Source organism: Staurois parvus, unplaced genomic scaffold (genome assembly GCF_062004578.1).
Source record: "Staurois parvus isolate SC_StPar_1 unplaced genomic scaffold, SC_StPar_1.0 ptg000439l, whole genome shotgun sequence".
Lineage (NCBI taxonomy): Eukaryota > Metazoa > Chordata > Amphibia > Anura > Ranidae > Staurois > Staurois parvus.
The window spans coordinates 558,963-575,813 of NW_028318235.1; the positions used below are offsets into that span (position 1 = coordinate 558,963).

Below are 16,851 nucleotides of genomic sequence, written 5' to 3' on the forward strand. Positions count from 1 at the left end.
CCCAGTGTATGTTGAGTTATTCTTTTGGCACTCCTCCATGTAGTCTCCCGAGGAAGCAAAGATTTCTTGTCCAATTGTGGATACAGATGCCAGTAGTGAAGCTCCTTCCAAAGGGGTTGCTTGGCTTGAACTTTCTGTACTCCTGGCTGGTACGTTCAAATGAATTAAGCGAGCTTCCGCATCGTTGGTCAACTGTACACTGGCTCCCTGGAAACAGCCGTGTATGCCTTTCCTCCATTCTACCAGGGCAGAAGAATGGGAGTTCTCTTGATCGGCCACACCTCTTCTGGTCAGGAACTAGTGTTTTTAACACCTGATCAACTCGCATCTCCCTCCAAGGTTCCCCAGGGATGTTGATTGCTACTCAAGATCCCCAGTGGCCATTTTCTTCCTCACAACACTGGATTGCAGTAAAGGGGTTCATCTTAATAGTCTCTGGGAGGCTGTCATGGTAGCTTGCTAGCAGAAAAGGAGATCCAGGATGAGCCCCCCCCCCCTCCCCCGAAGGAGCCACTGATGATTTTGGGTTTTCTGTTTTGAACCTCAATTCCAAGAACAAACTCAGACCCCTTGACACACCTGATTGAATATAAATGCTGCAAACACAAGTGCAAGAGACTCTAAAAAGAATAGATAGTACATTACAAGGTTATTAAATCAACAGGAGACAAAAATAAAAAAAGTGTTCAACTTGCCAAATATAGCATCAAGCAAAGTCACACAGCTATACGGTAGAAATCACCGTGTCAGTAGAGCTCAAATGTAGGACCAACAAATCCTAAACAACCCTATGATTCCAGAAGCAAGAAAGAAAGCAAATAGGTAAAATGTATGCAACCCGGGTAGGAGTTCCCCTTTAAAATAAACGTGCTATTTCTGCAATAAAAAAAAAAACCCCACAGTCAGTGAGCAACTCTGTAGACTGAATCCTTTAAATGGAGAAATCCTGGAGGTAAATTAATCCTTGGTCTTCAGCTAGCTAATGGAGGAGCTCAAAAGGTATCACTGTGCAATGAATGGGATTAGCAAAAGGTATTCCCAAACAGAAGCCCTTAAGTAGGTAAAGGGAGGGGGTGGATAATGGTGTCTGCATGCAGTGTATATAATGTGTTAGGGAGAATGTTAAGCTTGCACCCCCTCACCAGACCCCTGGGACCGAAGTCCACTGTGGAGGGGTCTGGCTCCTGGCAGAACGGAATGACTTGGGATTGCTTTCTGACATCAGATCAAGACAGTGTGTAGTGATGCCTGCAGCATGCTCAGAAGCGGGGAATTCAATTTCTGGATATTACTGCAGTCCCTGGAACTTTGAGAGTTGCCCCGTAGTGCTGAGTGATGTTGGACCACCAAGTAGGTTTGCTATGCAGGACAGTGGAGCCACACCCTTGTCTTGAAAGGGTAGATGACACACTCCCCTCCGTCAATTTCCAAGTCCCAGTGCCAAAAGCCTCAATGCAGCTGCTCCAGGGGAATATATCTGCCTCCCCAGGATGCACTTCAGTTTGGCTTTCCTCTGGTAAATGTAGTCCAGACAATGCTAAAAAAAAACAAAACAAAAAAAAAAAAACAGTGTTTCTAGGTACTACAGATCCCAAGATCCTCTGCGTGATACATACTTCCCACTCTGTCAGCAGGAAAGGATTGGTTTACTGTGCGTTGAACACTAGAGGGAAAGAAAGGGAATCTCAGCCTGTGCAGCAGATGTCCCTGAGTTGCAGAATGACCCAGTCTGAACCTGGCTACACAATTATTGCTATACACTGGAAACAACAACTAGCTCCTAATATGTTGGATGTTATCATTCTGGTTCAAACTCACTGTACTTACGAAAGAATACTAGCTAATAATCAAAATTATTTTATTTGATAAATTTTGGAAACCATGGTTTCATTTGTATAATGCTAGGAAAAAATTAGAATATCCTTAACCGCTTCCCGTCTGCAATGTTCTGCAGCAGAGCGGCCTGCTGCAGGCAAAGCGATGTACCCATACATCGCTCTGGCTGTACTAACACAGGGGGCGCAGCGCTCCCCCCAGCGAACACAGCAGAATGAAGATCCCATGAACAGTACCCAGTGATCATGTGATTGCAATGCTATCACATGATCACAATGCAAGCAAAGATGTTATAAATCAATCTCATTCATAACAGCTCTGCTCCTCTTCCAGTGAACTGTGATTGGCCTACAGCTGTCACATGATACATGGGGCCAATAACAGCACCCTGTACCATGTGACCAGCTCCAGCCAATCACAGAAACCAAGAAATAAAAATTTTAATAAAATACCATATTGAGAATTTTTTTTTTTTTTTTTAACTACTTGGCAACTGCTTACTGGCATTTTGCAGGTGAGCAGCAGCTCTTGGCAAATCGACATAATCTTGCGTCACTTACCAATATGGGGTGTGAACGCACCTGTGCCCCCTGCCCCCACCTGTCGGTCCAGAGAAAGAAGAGAGAACACAGCACAGAGTAAAAGCACTACATGTTACACACAATAGATTAGCACATTTACCCTTTGATCTCCCCGAGTAACCCTTTGGTCACCCCGTCACCCAACCAGTACCATTAGTACAGTGTCAGTATATAGAATTTTTCACTGATCACTATTACTGCCACTAGCGACATCAGATCGCATCAGGGTCAGTAAGCGCCCCTCCCAGCCAGGCTCAGATAGCATTATATTGCCCACACAGTATCGCACTCTTCCTATAGGTTGCTGATCACCGCCATTACTGCTATAGTGTTTGTACGGATCAAGATATTGATCACGTACAGAACTATACTAATACCTTCTTTGTATAGTGTCCCCAAAAACGCAGAGTTAGCAGGATTGGCCCCGTTCACTGCCAGCACTAGCGTTTAGCTCCTCCACTGTTTTTCATGGAAGATTTGTATCAATTGATTGTGGGCCAAGGCAATTTACGCAACAATACATTGCTGCCCACCCAAATTCAGCTCTTGCCAGACAATTCACATGGAAACCTCTCACAGTCTCTGAATTTAAAAAAACTCTTTTGAGCCTAACCTTTAACATGGACATTAGAAAAAGAATGAATTGGTCATATTGATCCACAGAGCCAATTCATCGTATGCCCATGTTCTCTGTTACATATATCCCCAGCATGGACCAGTAATGTACTGGTACTTCGCTGGACTTTGAGTGGTGTCACAGTTGGCGCTCTCCCCCCTCTGCTAGCCTGCATCTGGAATGACCCTCTGCTGTCTCTCATCCTGCCGCTGCTCTTTGAAGCCGAGCCGCGCAGGATGAGAGGCGCGGCTCCTCTCACCTCTGCCACTATGTTATCCCCATCCGGCGAGACCTCTCTGTGGAGAGGTGTGAACCTTCTGCAGAGATGTTCCGGACCACGGCATCAGGCTGACGCCGCACGATCCTGACATCTGCAGCGCAGGCACGAGGAGTTACCGCACTTACGGATGCCTCCGGACAAAGGCCGCACTCACGAGAGCTCGACCCGTGTCCAGAGGGGTGTGCTTCATTGCCGAGCAACGGGGCATGCCGCCCACCATTGCCAGGATGACCGGGAAGCGTTCATCGGCTTAAAAAGACCGATGCTGAGCTCTTCCCGTTCATCCTCTTCTGCTGCCAAGCCACCGAGGGATCCCAGCTGTGGCGGGACCCTCGTGGCTAACTCTGCCTAAGACCTCAAGGATACGGGGGGACCCCCGCAAGGCAACCCTGCCTGAGACCCCCAAGCTAAAGGGGGAGATCACAGCCACCCAGCCTAAGACCCCCAAGGATAGGGGGAGGCCGCAGCCACCCAGCCTAAGACCCCCAAGGATAGGGGGAGGCCGCAGCCACCCAGCCCAAGACCCCAAGGATAGGGGGAGAACGCCAGCTGCTACGCAACCCCCAAGCTAAAGGGGAGAAACACACCAACTGCCCTTTACAGGCACCAGGGACTCGGGGGAGAAATATTACCACGGACTACGGCACGCATACTCTGGACTTCAGCAGGTACCTGTGTCATACTATCTTGTTCCTTGAGAGCTTGGGCACCCTGTTGGATCTGAGAGTGTATGCTTTCCCTGTTTTGCTTGAACTGTTTTGGTACTGCCCCTCTACCTCACTGTTGGATTACAAACTGCTGTAGAGACTTTAACTTTGCCCTTTGGGGCTGGACTACAAGTATTTTAGCCCTCTCCTTGCTATTTCCATATTGGGTCCTGTCCCACTCCCTGCAATCCCCCTATTGAGTGACTGTCATTGGTCTCAAAGCTTTGTGTGTTTGCCATCTGCCGTTTGTGTTCTGTTCTGCCTACCCTCTGTCACATACTGGTTGGCAGCGGTGGGATCAGACCACTAAGTGAGATGGCAAACAACGAAAGCCAGCAGATGCTAGACCAGGCCGGGCCAGCGAGTATAGAAAGTGGACTATATCATGTCTGCAGGAGAGGGCCGAGGAGCTGTCCCTTCCCTGGAGGGGCCTAGCCAAGGATGATCTGGTCGCAGCCATTGAGGAAGCTGACCCCCGAGACACCCCAACAAAGGAGACCAGACCAACCCCAGCCTCCCCAGCACGCCATGACCCAGGATCCAAAAGCTCCTGGCTTACTCGGGTGGAGGAGGAGATGGCCATCCTGGCCATCTGGCCAAGTGAGAGGCTATCCAGAGAGCCAAGGGAGCCACCGTGATCTAAGCTGTCCTTCCAGCCCCAGAGCCGCGGGCTTTCCCCCTCCCCAGGTCAGCCGCAAAGACTTTAAACCCTTCAATGAAGCAACGAAGGGATGTGGAGGGGTTTTCAGGACTTTGAGCACCTGTGCCAACTCATGAAGGTGCCAAGCACGGATTGGCTGCAGCACCTCGTGGGTCTGCTAGAAGGGGGTGCAGCTGCAGCCTACCGCACCCTGGATTACCTAGACAGCCAAGATTAAGCACGGGTCAAGCAGACCATGCTTGAGTACTATGCAATGACCCCCGAAGCTCACCGACCTCCCTTGCCACGCCGAGCCGTCCTACAAAATGTATGCTCACAAGATGTCAGTCTTGCCGGTGGTGGCTAGAAGGGGAGCAGGCCCACACCGCAGAGGAAATTATTCAGGCCTTCCTGAAAGAGCAGTTCTACAATCAATGCCCTGCGGAGGTGCACAGATGAGTAAGAGAAAGAGCCCCTGCCACCCTTGCAAAGGCCTCTGCCCTGGCCGACGAGGTCATTGCCATCAAGCCGCATTGGAAAAGGTGGACCCCCGAGCTGCCAAAGGCCCTGCCTCCTGTCTGGCCACCTCTCCACCCTGCCACCACCTCTGCCAAGGCAGTCCCCTCACCTGCCAACGCCAACCCCGTAGAGCTGCCACACAGGGGCCAGTTCCCAGAGCCACCCTGGGAACCGCCGCCACCGCTGCTATGGGTGCAACCAGCCGGGGCACCTCCAAGCCAACTGCCCCAACCCCAGAGGCCGTCACTTCAACCGCCCGGTCAACTACCTGGAGCTGCACCCCACAGAAGAACCCCTACCCCCGCTTCCCAGTGAGTGGATGCACCTTCCAGAAGCCCACAACCCCTGGGAGCCACGTACCCAGCACAAAGGCAGCGCCACCTGCAGGCTGTGCGGGTGGACGGGCACCCCACCACTGGTTTCTGGGATACGGGGGCCTTCCTGACCATAGCTGACCCCCGAGTAATAAGGCCGGAAGCCATACAACCCGGCCCTGGATTCGCCATCGAGCTGGTGGGAGGAGCAAGGCATATTCCCAGGGCATCCGATTGGCATCATGGGCGGCCTCCCGGTGGATGTTCTGCTCGGAAATGATCTGGGGGAGCTACAATGCCAATACGTCGGGGCAGTGACCAGGAGCCAGGCAGGTCGAGGTCTTCCCACAGATGAGACTACCACAGGAACTTCCCGCTTCATGGACTCGGTGAGTGACCCCCCCACCTGAGACCGGGAGACCTTTAAGAGGGAGTTAGACATAGACCCCACCTTGACCAAATTTAGGGCCCAGCCCGACGCAGTTTGACAGGAGGGGGGTGGGGACCTTCTTTGGTGGGAGCAGGGGCTACTGTACCGTCAGGCAGGCCCAAGCCGCCCAGGCCAACCACCTGCCAGCTCAAGGACTGATTTCTGACTCTGGATGCAAGCCTGTGTTAAGATGCATGTTGCCTGGCTGCGCAGGACTATAGGTTTGACACAGATCTTCTAGCGACTCCTAAGGTGGTAGTGCTACACTACAATTTGCACCAGTCAAACCATGCTGTCTCTCCCATGTGAGTGTTTTATGAACACATTGGGATTGTGTATCTACAGTATTGTCAGTGAAATTCGTAATTCTATGGTGTTGTAAATTATGAACAAAAAGTCTTCACGTATGCCCTCCATTTTGGTTATTGGTTGAATGATCAGTACAAATGTATGGCTTTGATACATTTACAGTCAGGTCCATAAATATTGGGACATTGACACAATTCTAATATTTTTGGCTCTATACACCACCACAATGGATTTGAAATGAAACGAACAAGATGTGCTTTAACTGCAGACTGTCAGCACCAAGTCACTTTGTTTGATTTACTTGAGAACAGAGCACTTTAATGAAGAAGACATTATAAAATTGTGGATTGGAAGCACTTTTATATGTTGGATGTTCATGAACACAAATTTTTGTTAAATTTTTTATTAAGATTTAGATACACTGCACTGTGTAGAGAATCTATTGATATACAGTATTAGTGGATGAAAGATCTTTCATACACTACATGAAAATCCTGATATAATCATTGTTACACCTTGCCGTCTGATGCACGGCCATGAATCTGAAGTTATGCAGTGTGGAGTATGTTGTTTTTGATGAAGCAAACAGACTTTTGCTGAGCAGCTGAGGGAGATCCTTGCCCGTCTTCCAGAAAATTGCCAAACCTTGTTTTTGTAAGCCACTCTTCCCAAGAGCAATGGATTTAAGAAAGGAATGATGAAGAAAAGATCTTGACACTGCCAAGTTTGCCACTTGCAGTGTTCTTTAGAACATGACATGGCTCATTTGGAATAGGCTTACTTGCTGTGCAATGACTTGTTTTTTTTCAGCTAGACTTTAAACCCCCACAAGCAGCTGCTACACTTCTTTCCATGCTTCCTTCCTTCCTCTCCTTTCTTCCTTTCCTCCCTCCCCTTCTTCCTTCATCCCTTCTCTCCCATATTTTCCTTTCCTTCCCTCCTCCTTCCCCTTCTCCTCCCTTCCCTTTGCTTCAATTTCTCCCCTTTTCCTTTCTGCATTCCCTTCCCTCCCTTGCTATCTTTCCTTCCTACCCTTCCTTTCTTCCTGCTCTCCATCCCCTTCCTTCCTTTGTGCTTTCATCCCTTCCCTTCCCCACCTTCTCTCCCTTTCATCCTTACCTTCCCTCCCTTCACCCCCTCCCCTTCTCCATTTCCTTCCGTTCTTACTTCATCCCTTCCCTTATCTACATTCCTTCCTTCTTCCTGCTCTCTCATTCTTCCTTCATTTTCTCCCATCCTTTACTTCCTTCCTTGCTTTCCTTCCCCCATCCCTCCCCTCCTTTCCCTCCCTCCCTTCCTCTTAACTTCCCTTCCTCCCCTCCCTTCATATCTTTTCTTCACTTCTTACTATTCCTTCCTCCCTCCCTCCAAATTCTGCCTTCACTCTTTCCTTCCTTCCCTATTTCTTTCTTTCATAACTTCCTCCCTTTCTTCCCTTCCTTCTTTCACTCCCCTCCCTTCCTTCCTTTTTTCAATTCCTCCATTTTCCTATCCTATCATATCCTTTCCTTCCTTTCTTCCAGTCCTTCACTTCCATCCCTACATTCCTTCCTCCCCCCATCTCCTTTTCCTTATTTATCCCTTCCTTCCCTCTTCCCTCCCTTCCAGCTTACCTCCCCTCCTTTCCCTTCCTCCATTCCTTCCTTCCCCTCCCTCCCTCCCATTCCCTTCCCTACCATTACTTTCTTCCTTCCTACCTTCCCTCCCTATCCTTTCCTTCTTTCCTCTCTCCCTCCATTTCTCCCCTTCTTGCCTTCCTTTCTTCCCTTACCTCTCCTTCCCATCCTCTTTTTTCCCTTCCTTTCCTATCTTTTCCTTTCCATAGGTTAGGATAGGATAGGGAAGGAAGGAAGGAGAGAAGGTAAGAAAAAAGGAGGGAAGGGAAAGAAGGAAAAGAAAGGCATGGAAGGAATGAAAGGAGGGAAGGGAAGGAAGAAAGGAGAGGGAGGAAAGGAAGAAAGGAGAGGGAGGAAAGGAAGAAAGGAGAGAGGAAAGAAGGAAGGAGGGGAGGGAGGAAAGGAAGAAAGGAGAGAGGAAAGAAGGAAGGAAAAAAAAAAGGGAGAGGGAGTTAAATAAGGACGAAATGGAGGGGAAAAAGGGGGAAGAAGGGAAAAAAAAAAACAAAGGAAGAAAGGAAAGGAAAGAAAGCAGGGGAACAAGGGAAAGAGAAGGGATGAAGGAAGGAAAAAATGAAAGGAATGAAATGGAGGGAGTGAGGAAGGAAGGAAGGGAATGAAGGAAAGGCAAGGGAAGAAAGGGAAAGGGAGAGATAGAAAAAAGGAAAGAATAAAAATTAAGGAAGGAAGGGCAGTAAGGAGGGAGGAAATAAGGAAGGAAGGAGAGGAAAGAGAGAAGGGAAAAGAATGAAGGAAAGGGAAGGAAGGAAGTAAAGAAAGGAAGGAAAAGAATGAAGGAAAGGGAAGGAAGGAAGTAAAGAAAGGAAGGAAAAGAACAAAGGAGGGAAAGAAGGATAGAAGAACATATTTATGGAGGAGGGAAAGGAAGCAAGAAAGGAAGGAAAGGAAAGAAAGAGAAGGGAGGAAAGAAGGAAGGAAGGAGGGGATGGGAGGGATGGAAATAAGTGGAAGGAAGAAAGAGAAGAGGGGAAGAGAAGAAAGAAGAGAAGAAAGAAGAAAAGAAGAGAAGAAAAGAGAAGAAAGAAGAAAAGAGAAGAAAGAAGAAGGAAGAAGAGAAGGAAGAAGAGAAGAGAAGAAGGAAGAAGAGAAGAGAAAAGAAAGAAGGAAGGGAGGGATAGGGAAGGAAGGAAAAGAAAGGCATGGAAGGAATGAAGCAGGGGAGTGATGGGAGGGAGAAAAAGAGGAAGGAAAGAAGGAGTGAATTAAAGAAGGAGGGAAGGAAAGGAAGGAAAGAAGGATAGAAGGCAGGAAGTAAGGAAGGCTAGATAGGAAAGGAAGGGATAGAAGGAAGGCAGGAAGGAAGGAAGGTAAGAAGGCAAGGAAAGAAGGAAGTAAGGGACAGGAAAGAAAGGGTAGGGAAGAGAAGGGAAGGGGAGGGACGGAGGAAAGGGAAGGAAGGAAAGAAGGAAGTAAAGGATGGAAAGGAGGGAAGAAAGGAAGAAAGTTAAAAGAGGGGAGAGGAGGTAACAGGCAAGAAAATAGGTCACACTTGAGCAGCTGCACCAGTATTATATTTATACGTTTTTGTGGGTTTTGTGGGAACACACATCAGCGTCACAGCTGCAAAACAGAGAGGCATATATTTGCATTTTTTAACACTTTCTTAGCACAGCTGGTGAGTGTGGAGGAGACACTTGTAATAGTATTCTCTCCATTGCCCCTACCCTTTGAGAATGAGTCCTTACTTCCCTGCCAAGCTTGTTCCCCCAAAGATGTCAGGGTTCATAGGCTTTCTAGCATCTGTCCTTCTTACAAGTCGTAGGGCCACCATCTGTCTGTTCACATTTTCAAAACCATTTTTTGATGAGTGTTTGAGCTAGGGTGAGGCAGGGTTATATGGGTACATTGGGAGAAGACAGTTAACTGCAAAGCTTTTGCCTGTATCTAATCACCTGAAGGCAGTGGCATATATAGACCCATGGTCTAAGAATCAATTCTTACGTCCAGTTCTGTACTCCACATTATGGTATTTAGAGGCACATCTAAATTCCTATTTTTTTCTATTTGCAGGAATGCTTTCTATCAAATTCTGCTGGACTCCAACAGTTTAGAAATGAAATACCGAAAGGTGAGTAGGGAATACTTGAGCCGACAATACTGGGTGTAACATAAAATTAGCAAGTCTTTTTGTTTTGCAGTTTAAATCTGCAAGAGGTAATTGCCAATATTCAGCTGTCATTCTAAGGTTTAGAAGTGATCATTTCCATAATGTCTTATTTCATAATTATTCAAAGTTCCTCAATCATACTGTATATAATGATCCAGATTTGGTTAAACAAAATCTTTTTTTTATCTCTATCTTTGAAAATTTGGAAGAACTCTATACACTCAGTATGCATATCTACTGCTAAATTCATGATATAAAAAGCAATAACCAAATGATGTGTCATGCCAAAATATGGAAAAAACTCTTGAAAGCACCATTTCCATGTGCTAAAATCTTGTTCTACAATTGCATCAAAATTGTTCATAGCAGGCAACAATTGTGCTAATATTCATGATGTGATATAATGAGGTCTAAATTGTATTTCTGATTTATTTAAAACATCTCTTCAGCTCTCAATTCTGTATACCCCTTATGAGCAACTTTACATTTTTGCTATGTACAATCCTCCACTGTGAACCAGCTAGACAAACTCTCCTCAGAAGAATCTTTAGATTATAAATTAAATAGTCAAAATTATAATTATACAGGATTTATATAGCGCCAACAGTTTGCTCAGTGCTTCCCAATATAACGGGAGACAATACAGTAACAATACAAGATGAATTTGAGGGCCATGCTCTTTGGAGCTTACAATCTAGGAGGGAGGGGCTAGTGGTACAAAAAGGTAGTAACTGTGGGGGATGGACTGGTTGGAAGAGTAGAAGATTCTAGTATTAGCTGAGGGCAGGATAGGCTTGTCTGAAGAGATAGGTTTTCAGAGATCGCCTAAAAGTGAGCAGGGTAGGTGATAGTCTGATATATTTGGGTAGAGAGTTCCAGAGGATGGGAGAAGTCCTGGAGATGAGCATGGGAGGAGGACACAAGGGAGCTAGAGAGTAGGAGGTCTTGTGAGGAGCAGAGAGTACGGTTTTTGGTGATATTTAGAGACAAGATCGTTGCTGTAATTTGGGGCAGAGTTATAAATGGCTTTATACATTATTGTTCGTGTTTTGAATTTTATCCGTTGGGCAACGGGAAGCCAGTGGAGGGATTGGCAGAGAGGGGTGGCAGATACAGAACGGTTAGTAAGGTGGATGAGTCTGGCAGCAGCATTCACGATAGATTGAAGAGGGGATAGCCTGCGATTCGGTAGGCCAATGAGGGAGTTACAATAGTCAAGGCAAGATAACAAGGGAGTGAATAAGTTGCTTAGTGGTTTCCGAGGTTAGGAACGGCTGTATCTTGGAGATGTTGCGGAGGTGAAGTCTACAAGATTTGGACAGTGATTGGATTTGGGGCTGAAAGGACAGATGGGAGTCTAGGAATACACCTAGTACCCTGGCATGAGGGGAGTGACTCAATAAATTTGAAGTTTTGTGGATAGGAAGAATAGCAGCTTTTAAAATGCTGATTATTCCCAAAATATATTACTTTCAAACGATTCCAATCGTTATTGCACATACTTATTTTAATAAATTGGAGGTGGCTATTAGAAACTATATATGGCAAGGGAAGAAGTCGAGAATCTTTCTTGTCCCTTTCTAAACATAAATCTAAAGGGGGGGTTGAACTTCCAGTGCTCTCCAACTATTACTATGCCTCTATTTTGGGTGAACTCCCAGAGTGGTTCATCCTTTCAGACAAACTATGGGTACAAATTGAGAAATCTGTAGTACCAGACAGATCTTCGGGCTTTAGTATTGGCTAAAGCGGCCCATTCCAAACTCCTCAATACCTTTCCGCCATCCATTGCCGCATCACTCGTGGCATGGTTATTTGGCGTAAATAAAATTTATTCTCTCTTCATCTAAGATTCAAATAGATATTCCCTTTCTAGCATATGAACACTTTATCCCTAACCTCGACTCCAGACCTTTACGGAAGTTTGTATATACTACTGTTACTGAAATAGGGAATGACACCCCAAGCAGAGGTCTATACTCCGTTTTACAGATCAGACGTTATAATAGTGCATCCGAAGAAGTGGGTTGAAATAGATGCCAAATTCTGGCAAGCCATGACGAATCCCGTTTGACTAATAAAAAAGGGATTTTGTGGTTCTATAATCTACATTATGATACTGACCTCATTACCCCCCGCAACATAAGTAACTGGGAAACTGACCTTAATAGGTCTTTCACAAGAGATGAATAGGAGGCTGCACTTGGCAACAACTTAAGTATTACCAAATGTATAAATCATTGGAGTTGCTTTCTAAAAATCCTTTATCGTAGCTACCTCACTCCGTATACCCTTGCTAAAATGTATCCCAATACGTCGCCCCTTTGCTGGAGGAATTGCGGAGAGGAGGGCAATTTACTCCATTCTGTGGAGATGCCCCCTCTTAAAGAATTTCTGGCAGCAAGTCTTTGCACTCATCTCACGGGTTTCTGGCATGACCACTAACCCAGCACCTCACCTAGCTCTTAATATTACATTACAATTATTCCCCGCCCAATATAGAACAATTGTTGGTCACATACTCATCGCTGCTAGAATGTCTATTACTGCTGTTTTGGAAATCAGTGAGGATCCCTAATATTCTAGAAGTCATCCATAGAGTTAACTCAAATAATATTTGTGAGAGAGCAGTGGCACTTCAGTGTCAACATATGGGGAAATTTGACCTGAAATGGTCTTGTTGGACAAATATGTTTTATCCCATGATGTAACTATGAAAATACTGTTTTGTATATCAGTGATTTGATTTGGTTTTTGCTGCATCTGCGCTCCTGGTTCTAATTTTTCTCTGCTCCTGCTCTTCTTTTTTTTATAGTTTCTCCCCCTTCCCTTGCCCCCCCCCCCCAATTATTGTCTAGAATTGGCACTATAGGCCTTAAAGGTCAACTCAATTGTTGATTACAGGTACTGACAACTTTGAGGTAACCTATTATGTATACAATTGTAAGCCATGGGCCATTACTCTCAGGTTCCACCAGACCTGGGTGTGTAGTGACATTGTGGTGCTAAGATATATTTATGCATACTGGGTCTGTATAGTCTCTGTATAGACCTATCACTGTTAATTGTAATCTTTCTGAAAAAATTAATAAAAATTTGAAAAGAGCACTGACACTGTACTAATGACACTGGGTAGGAAGGGGTTAATATGCGGGGCGATCAAAAGGTTAACTTTGTGCTTTGTGTGTTTTTATATTTTATGTTCAGTGTGCTGTTTTACTTTGGAGACAGCACAGCAGAGAAATACAAAGCAGCATGTCCTTGCTGACAGGAGAGAGACCTGTGTTTACACATAGGTCTTTCCCCCATCAGCTTTCCCTGGCTGGGACCCCGTGATTGACATCTCCTACCTGGAAATGCAAATCACGTGTGTATATATACGTGATTTTGCACATCCCTGCTGCCCTGTAGCAGTACTTCTACTATCGGGCGGAGGGCAAGCAGTTAAATATATATTTTCTGTTACTTTTTAAACAGTATTTTTTCTTCCTTCAGTGTGCTAATTAAGGGGAGTGGTTAATTGTTCACACATGCCACAGGTAGTGTATATCTTTCTGTAGAACAAACATTGAAAATGGTACCATTTTGTACTACAAAAATATGGAAAGTACATGTGCAAAATATGACTATAAACAAAGAAAAATTATAACTTGACACTTCAATGCTGAGAAATCACAGAGATGCCTGTCTTGAAGACCATCTGTAACAGAACCCCTGGGCAGCCCAGGCTGAAGAAAAGCGATGCAGCATTGCTTGGATCGGGGAAATACAATGCTGCACAAAAACAAGAAAAGGGGGTGCAAACACCTAGTTCATTATCTTTAGCACTTTATTTTAGGGTAACCGTAAACATATATACTCAAGCCAAGTAGACAAATGGCATATAAAACACAGTATTCAGAATTCCACTTTCTGATTTCATGATCATTTGGATAACAATGCCAGCTTACACGTTTCTGGGAACTGGGCGTTTTCTTCAGAGCAGCCACTGCTCTGCAAAAGGGGACCAGTTCCCCAAAACGCATAAGCATTGTCATCCGTATGCTCATGGGATCAGAGAGAGGACGTTTGGACACTGTTTTATATGCTATCAGTCTACTTGGCTTGTGAGTATATTATATTTAATGTTACCCTATGATAAAGTGCTAAAGATAATGCCCTAGAAGTTTGCTCCCTCTTTCTTGTTTTTGTAAAATGTTATAATGAATGTGTTCATCAGTTCCAGAAGTATGTTAAAGAAAATAGGTGAGTTTGAAGCTTTCGTGCATAAAAAGAACTATGATTCAATTGGTGTTGCTGAATATTGGCCTCATTTTTCACATGATTGGTTATTTAATATTCCCAGCTCTGCTCTTTGGGATAGGGACAGGGTAAAATGGAAAGGGGGTGGTGTCTGTTTCTATGTGAGAAGTACTCTCTAAGCAAGTGTGAAAGTGGGCTTTGCTGATAAGTGTGATGAGGCTGAATCATTATTGGTGGAAGCAATGGTGACTCAGCTTCTTAAACAGATAGAAAGGGCTGGCACAATGATAATGGAGGATTGTAAAATATCTTATTAACATAACAATTTTGTTTAAAAAAAATATATTTTTTTGGTCGTTTTCCAAAAACTTGTGGCAAAAATAAAATGTCCCTTGAACTCAACATGTCTCTAAGCAAATACCTTGGGGTGTCTACTTTCCAAAAAATGGTCACTTTGGGGGTGTATGAACTGCCCTGGTATTTTTTGCCCAACATCAGAAGCTTTCGCCAGACCTCACTCACTCTTCTAACCACTTGAAGACCAGGCCTTTTCTGCCACTTTTTTTTTTTTTTTTTGTTTACCTTAAAAAAAAAAAAAAAAAAAAAACTCTGAATTTTTTTTTTTTGCTAGAAAGTTACTTTGAACCCCCAAACATTATATATTTTTTTTTAAAGCAGAGGCCCTAGAAAATAAATGGTGGGTGTCGAAATTTTTTATGTCACACAGTGTGTGCGCAAACACAATTTTTTTTTATATATATATATTTAAAAAAAATTTTTTATCACTTTTATTGTTTTCACAGGAAATATTCCTTGTGATACCAATTTACTGAGAGATTTGGGGTCTATTAGACCCCATATCTCTCATCTGCTCTTAACAGCATCTGATCACATAAAGATTGGTGTGATCAGATGCTTTCGCAGTTTGGAGAGCCCAAGAAAGCCATGGAAATTAGCTGGGGAAGGGGACATCCTCTCATGCTGCTTGTAAAAGCAATCCAGCAGCTAATTAGCAACTCTGATTGCTTTTACAATTGTGATAGAAATCGGCAGTGGCAAATACTCTTTACTGAGAAATTTGGAGTCTATTGGACCCAATCTCTTCTCTTTTCCCTTAACAGCATCTAATCACATAGCTTCAGCTGCAGGCATCATGGCACTATAACCACTCAAAGTCCAGTGATGTACTAGTATGTTGTTGGTCCTTGTTGGGCATGCATGTAATGTTGTTTTTTTTCATGCAGTCGATCGATGTGGATGAATAAATTCAGTTATCAGAGGGGTTTTATATTTAAATGATTTTTATTGAAGAAATTTTCAACAATTTATCACAACATGTTGCACATATATAGAACGAGCAATGTTCACAATACAATGCATAATCAAGAAAACAAGCAAGTATTAGAGATAACGAGTTCCCACTATTTAGCTGGGAATGGTGTAGCAGGGCCTCGGATACTTGAGAGGTATGCTCAGAAGATTGTGAACTTAGTGTGGATGAAAATGTGAAAAACCGTAGAGGGGAGAGGGGTTATAAGGGAGAGAGAGGAGGAGGGGAAGGGGGGGGGAGGGCACCAGTCAACTGTGTTGACTACAGTATGGTGGTATATTATTATAGTTGTCACTTAACAGAGCAATTAGGGTCTTGAAGCCACCGAGGCCATTGAAAGCAAAATTTGTGGTATGAAAGATTTTGGATTGCTGTTCTCTTTTCCATCTCACAATGGAGATTAAGCTCTATAATGAGGGTTGAGATTGAAGGGGATGTGGTGGATTTCCATAATTTAGTGATATTGTTTTTTGCTATTGCTAGTACATGAATTATGATAGTACGAGAGTCCACAGGAAAATTTTCTATTCCTATATGAAGGAGAGCTATAACTGGGTTTGGAGTCGTTGGAACTTTAGATATGGTGGAGATCAGTTGAAATACTTTGTTCCAATACGATGTGAGAGATTTACATGACCAAAGTATATGGAGGATCGTTCCTATTTCTCCGCAGTGTCTCCAGCACTTGGGCGAATGTTGCGTGTAATAGAGGTTGAGCTTAATGGGCGTTAGATACCACTGATGTAAGATTTTCATGTATGCTCCCCAGTGGGAGTTACATTTGGATGCTTTGTATGTGGTATTGAAGGTTTTCGACCAAGTGTAAGGAGAGACTGGTTGGCGGAATATTTTTTCCCAGTTAGTCAGGGAAGTGGTATGTATATTAAACTGGGTGTTATTTATAACATATTATTATATGTAATTACTGACTGTAACATTTCAGAGGGGAATATCCCCGTAGAGGCAGCATGATTAAATAATTCAGATAGATGCGTTGTAAGGTTGGATGCCATTATTTTAAAGTATTCGTTGGTAAAACCGTCATTTCCTGGGGATTTGTTTAGGGGTAGTGTTTTTATGCTACGGTCAATTTCTGCAGGGCAGATTGGTATCGATAGCGAAGTGAGTTGGGATGTTGAGAGACAGGGTAAGTTGGTATTGTCTAGGAAATTTTGAATGGTGGTGGTGGTGGGTTGGGTCGTATCAATATCATCTTTGAGGTTGTATAGTGTGTGGTAATATGTCGCAAAAGCGTCGGATATGTCTCGAGGGTTTGTAAGTAGTGCGTGAGTAATGGGATGTT

The 16,851-nt window shown here is 44.4% G+C and overlaps 1 protein-coding gene across 8 annotated transcripts in view; it reads left to right on the forward strand.

The window, feature by feature from the left end:
* Positions 1-16,851, forward strand: part of SEMA6B (semaphorin 6B) — a 1,127,599-nt gene that overhangs the window by 268,664 nt on the left and 842,084 nt on the right. For all 8 annotated transcript variants that reach the window (XM_089687856.1, XM_089687855.1, XM_089687854.1 and 5 more), the window contains one exon: positions 9,880-9,937. In XM_089687856.1, coding sequence (XP_089543982.1) covers positions 9,880-9,937 — 58 coding nt within the window. The remainder of the gene's footprint in view (positions 1-9,879; positions 9,938-16,851) is intronic.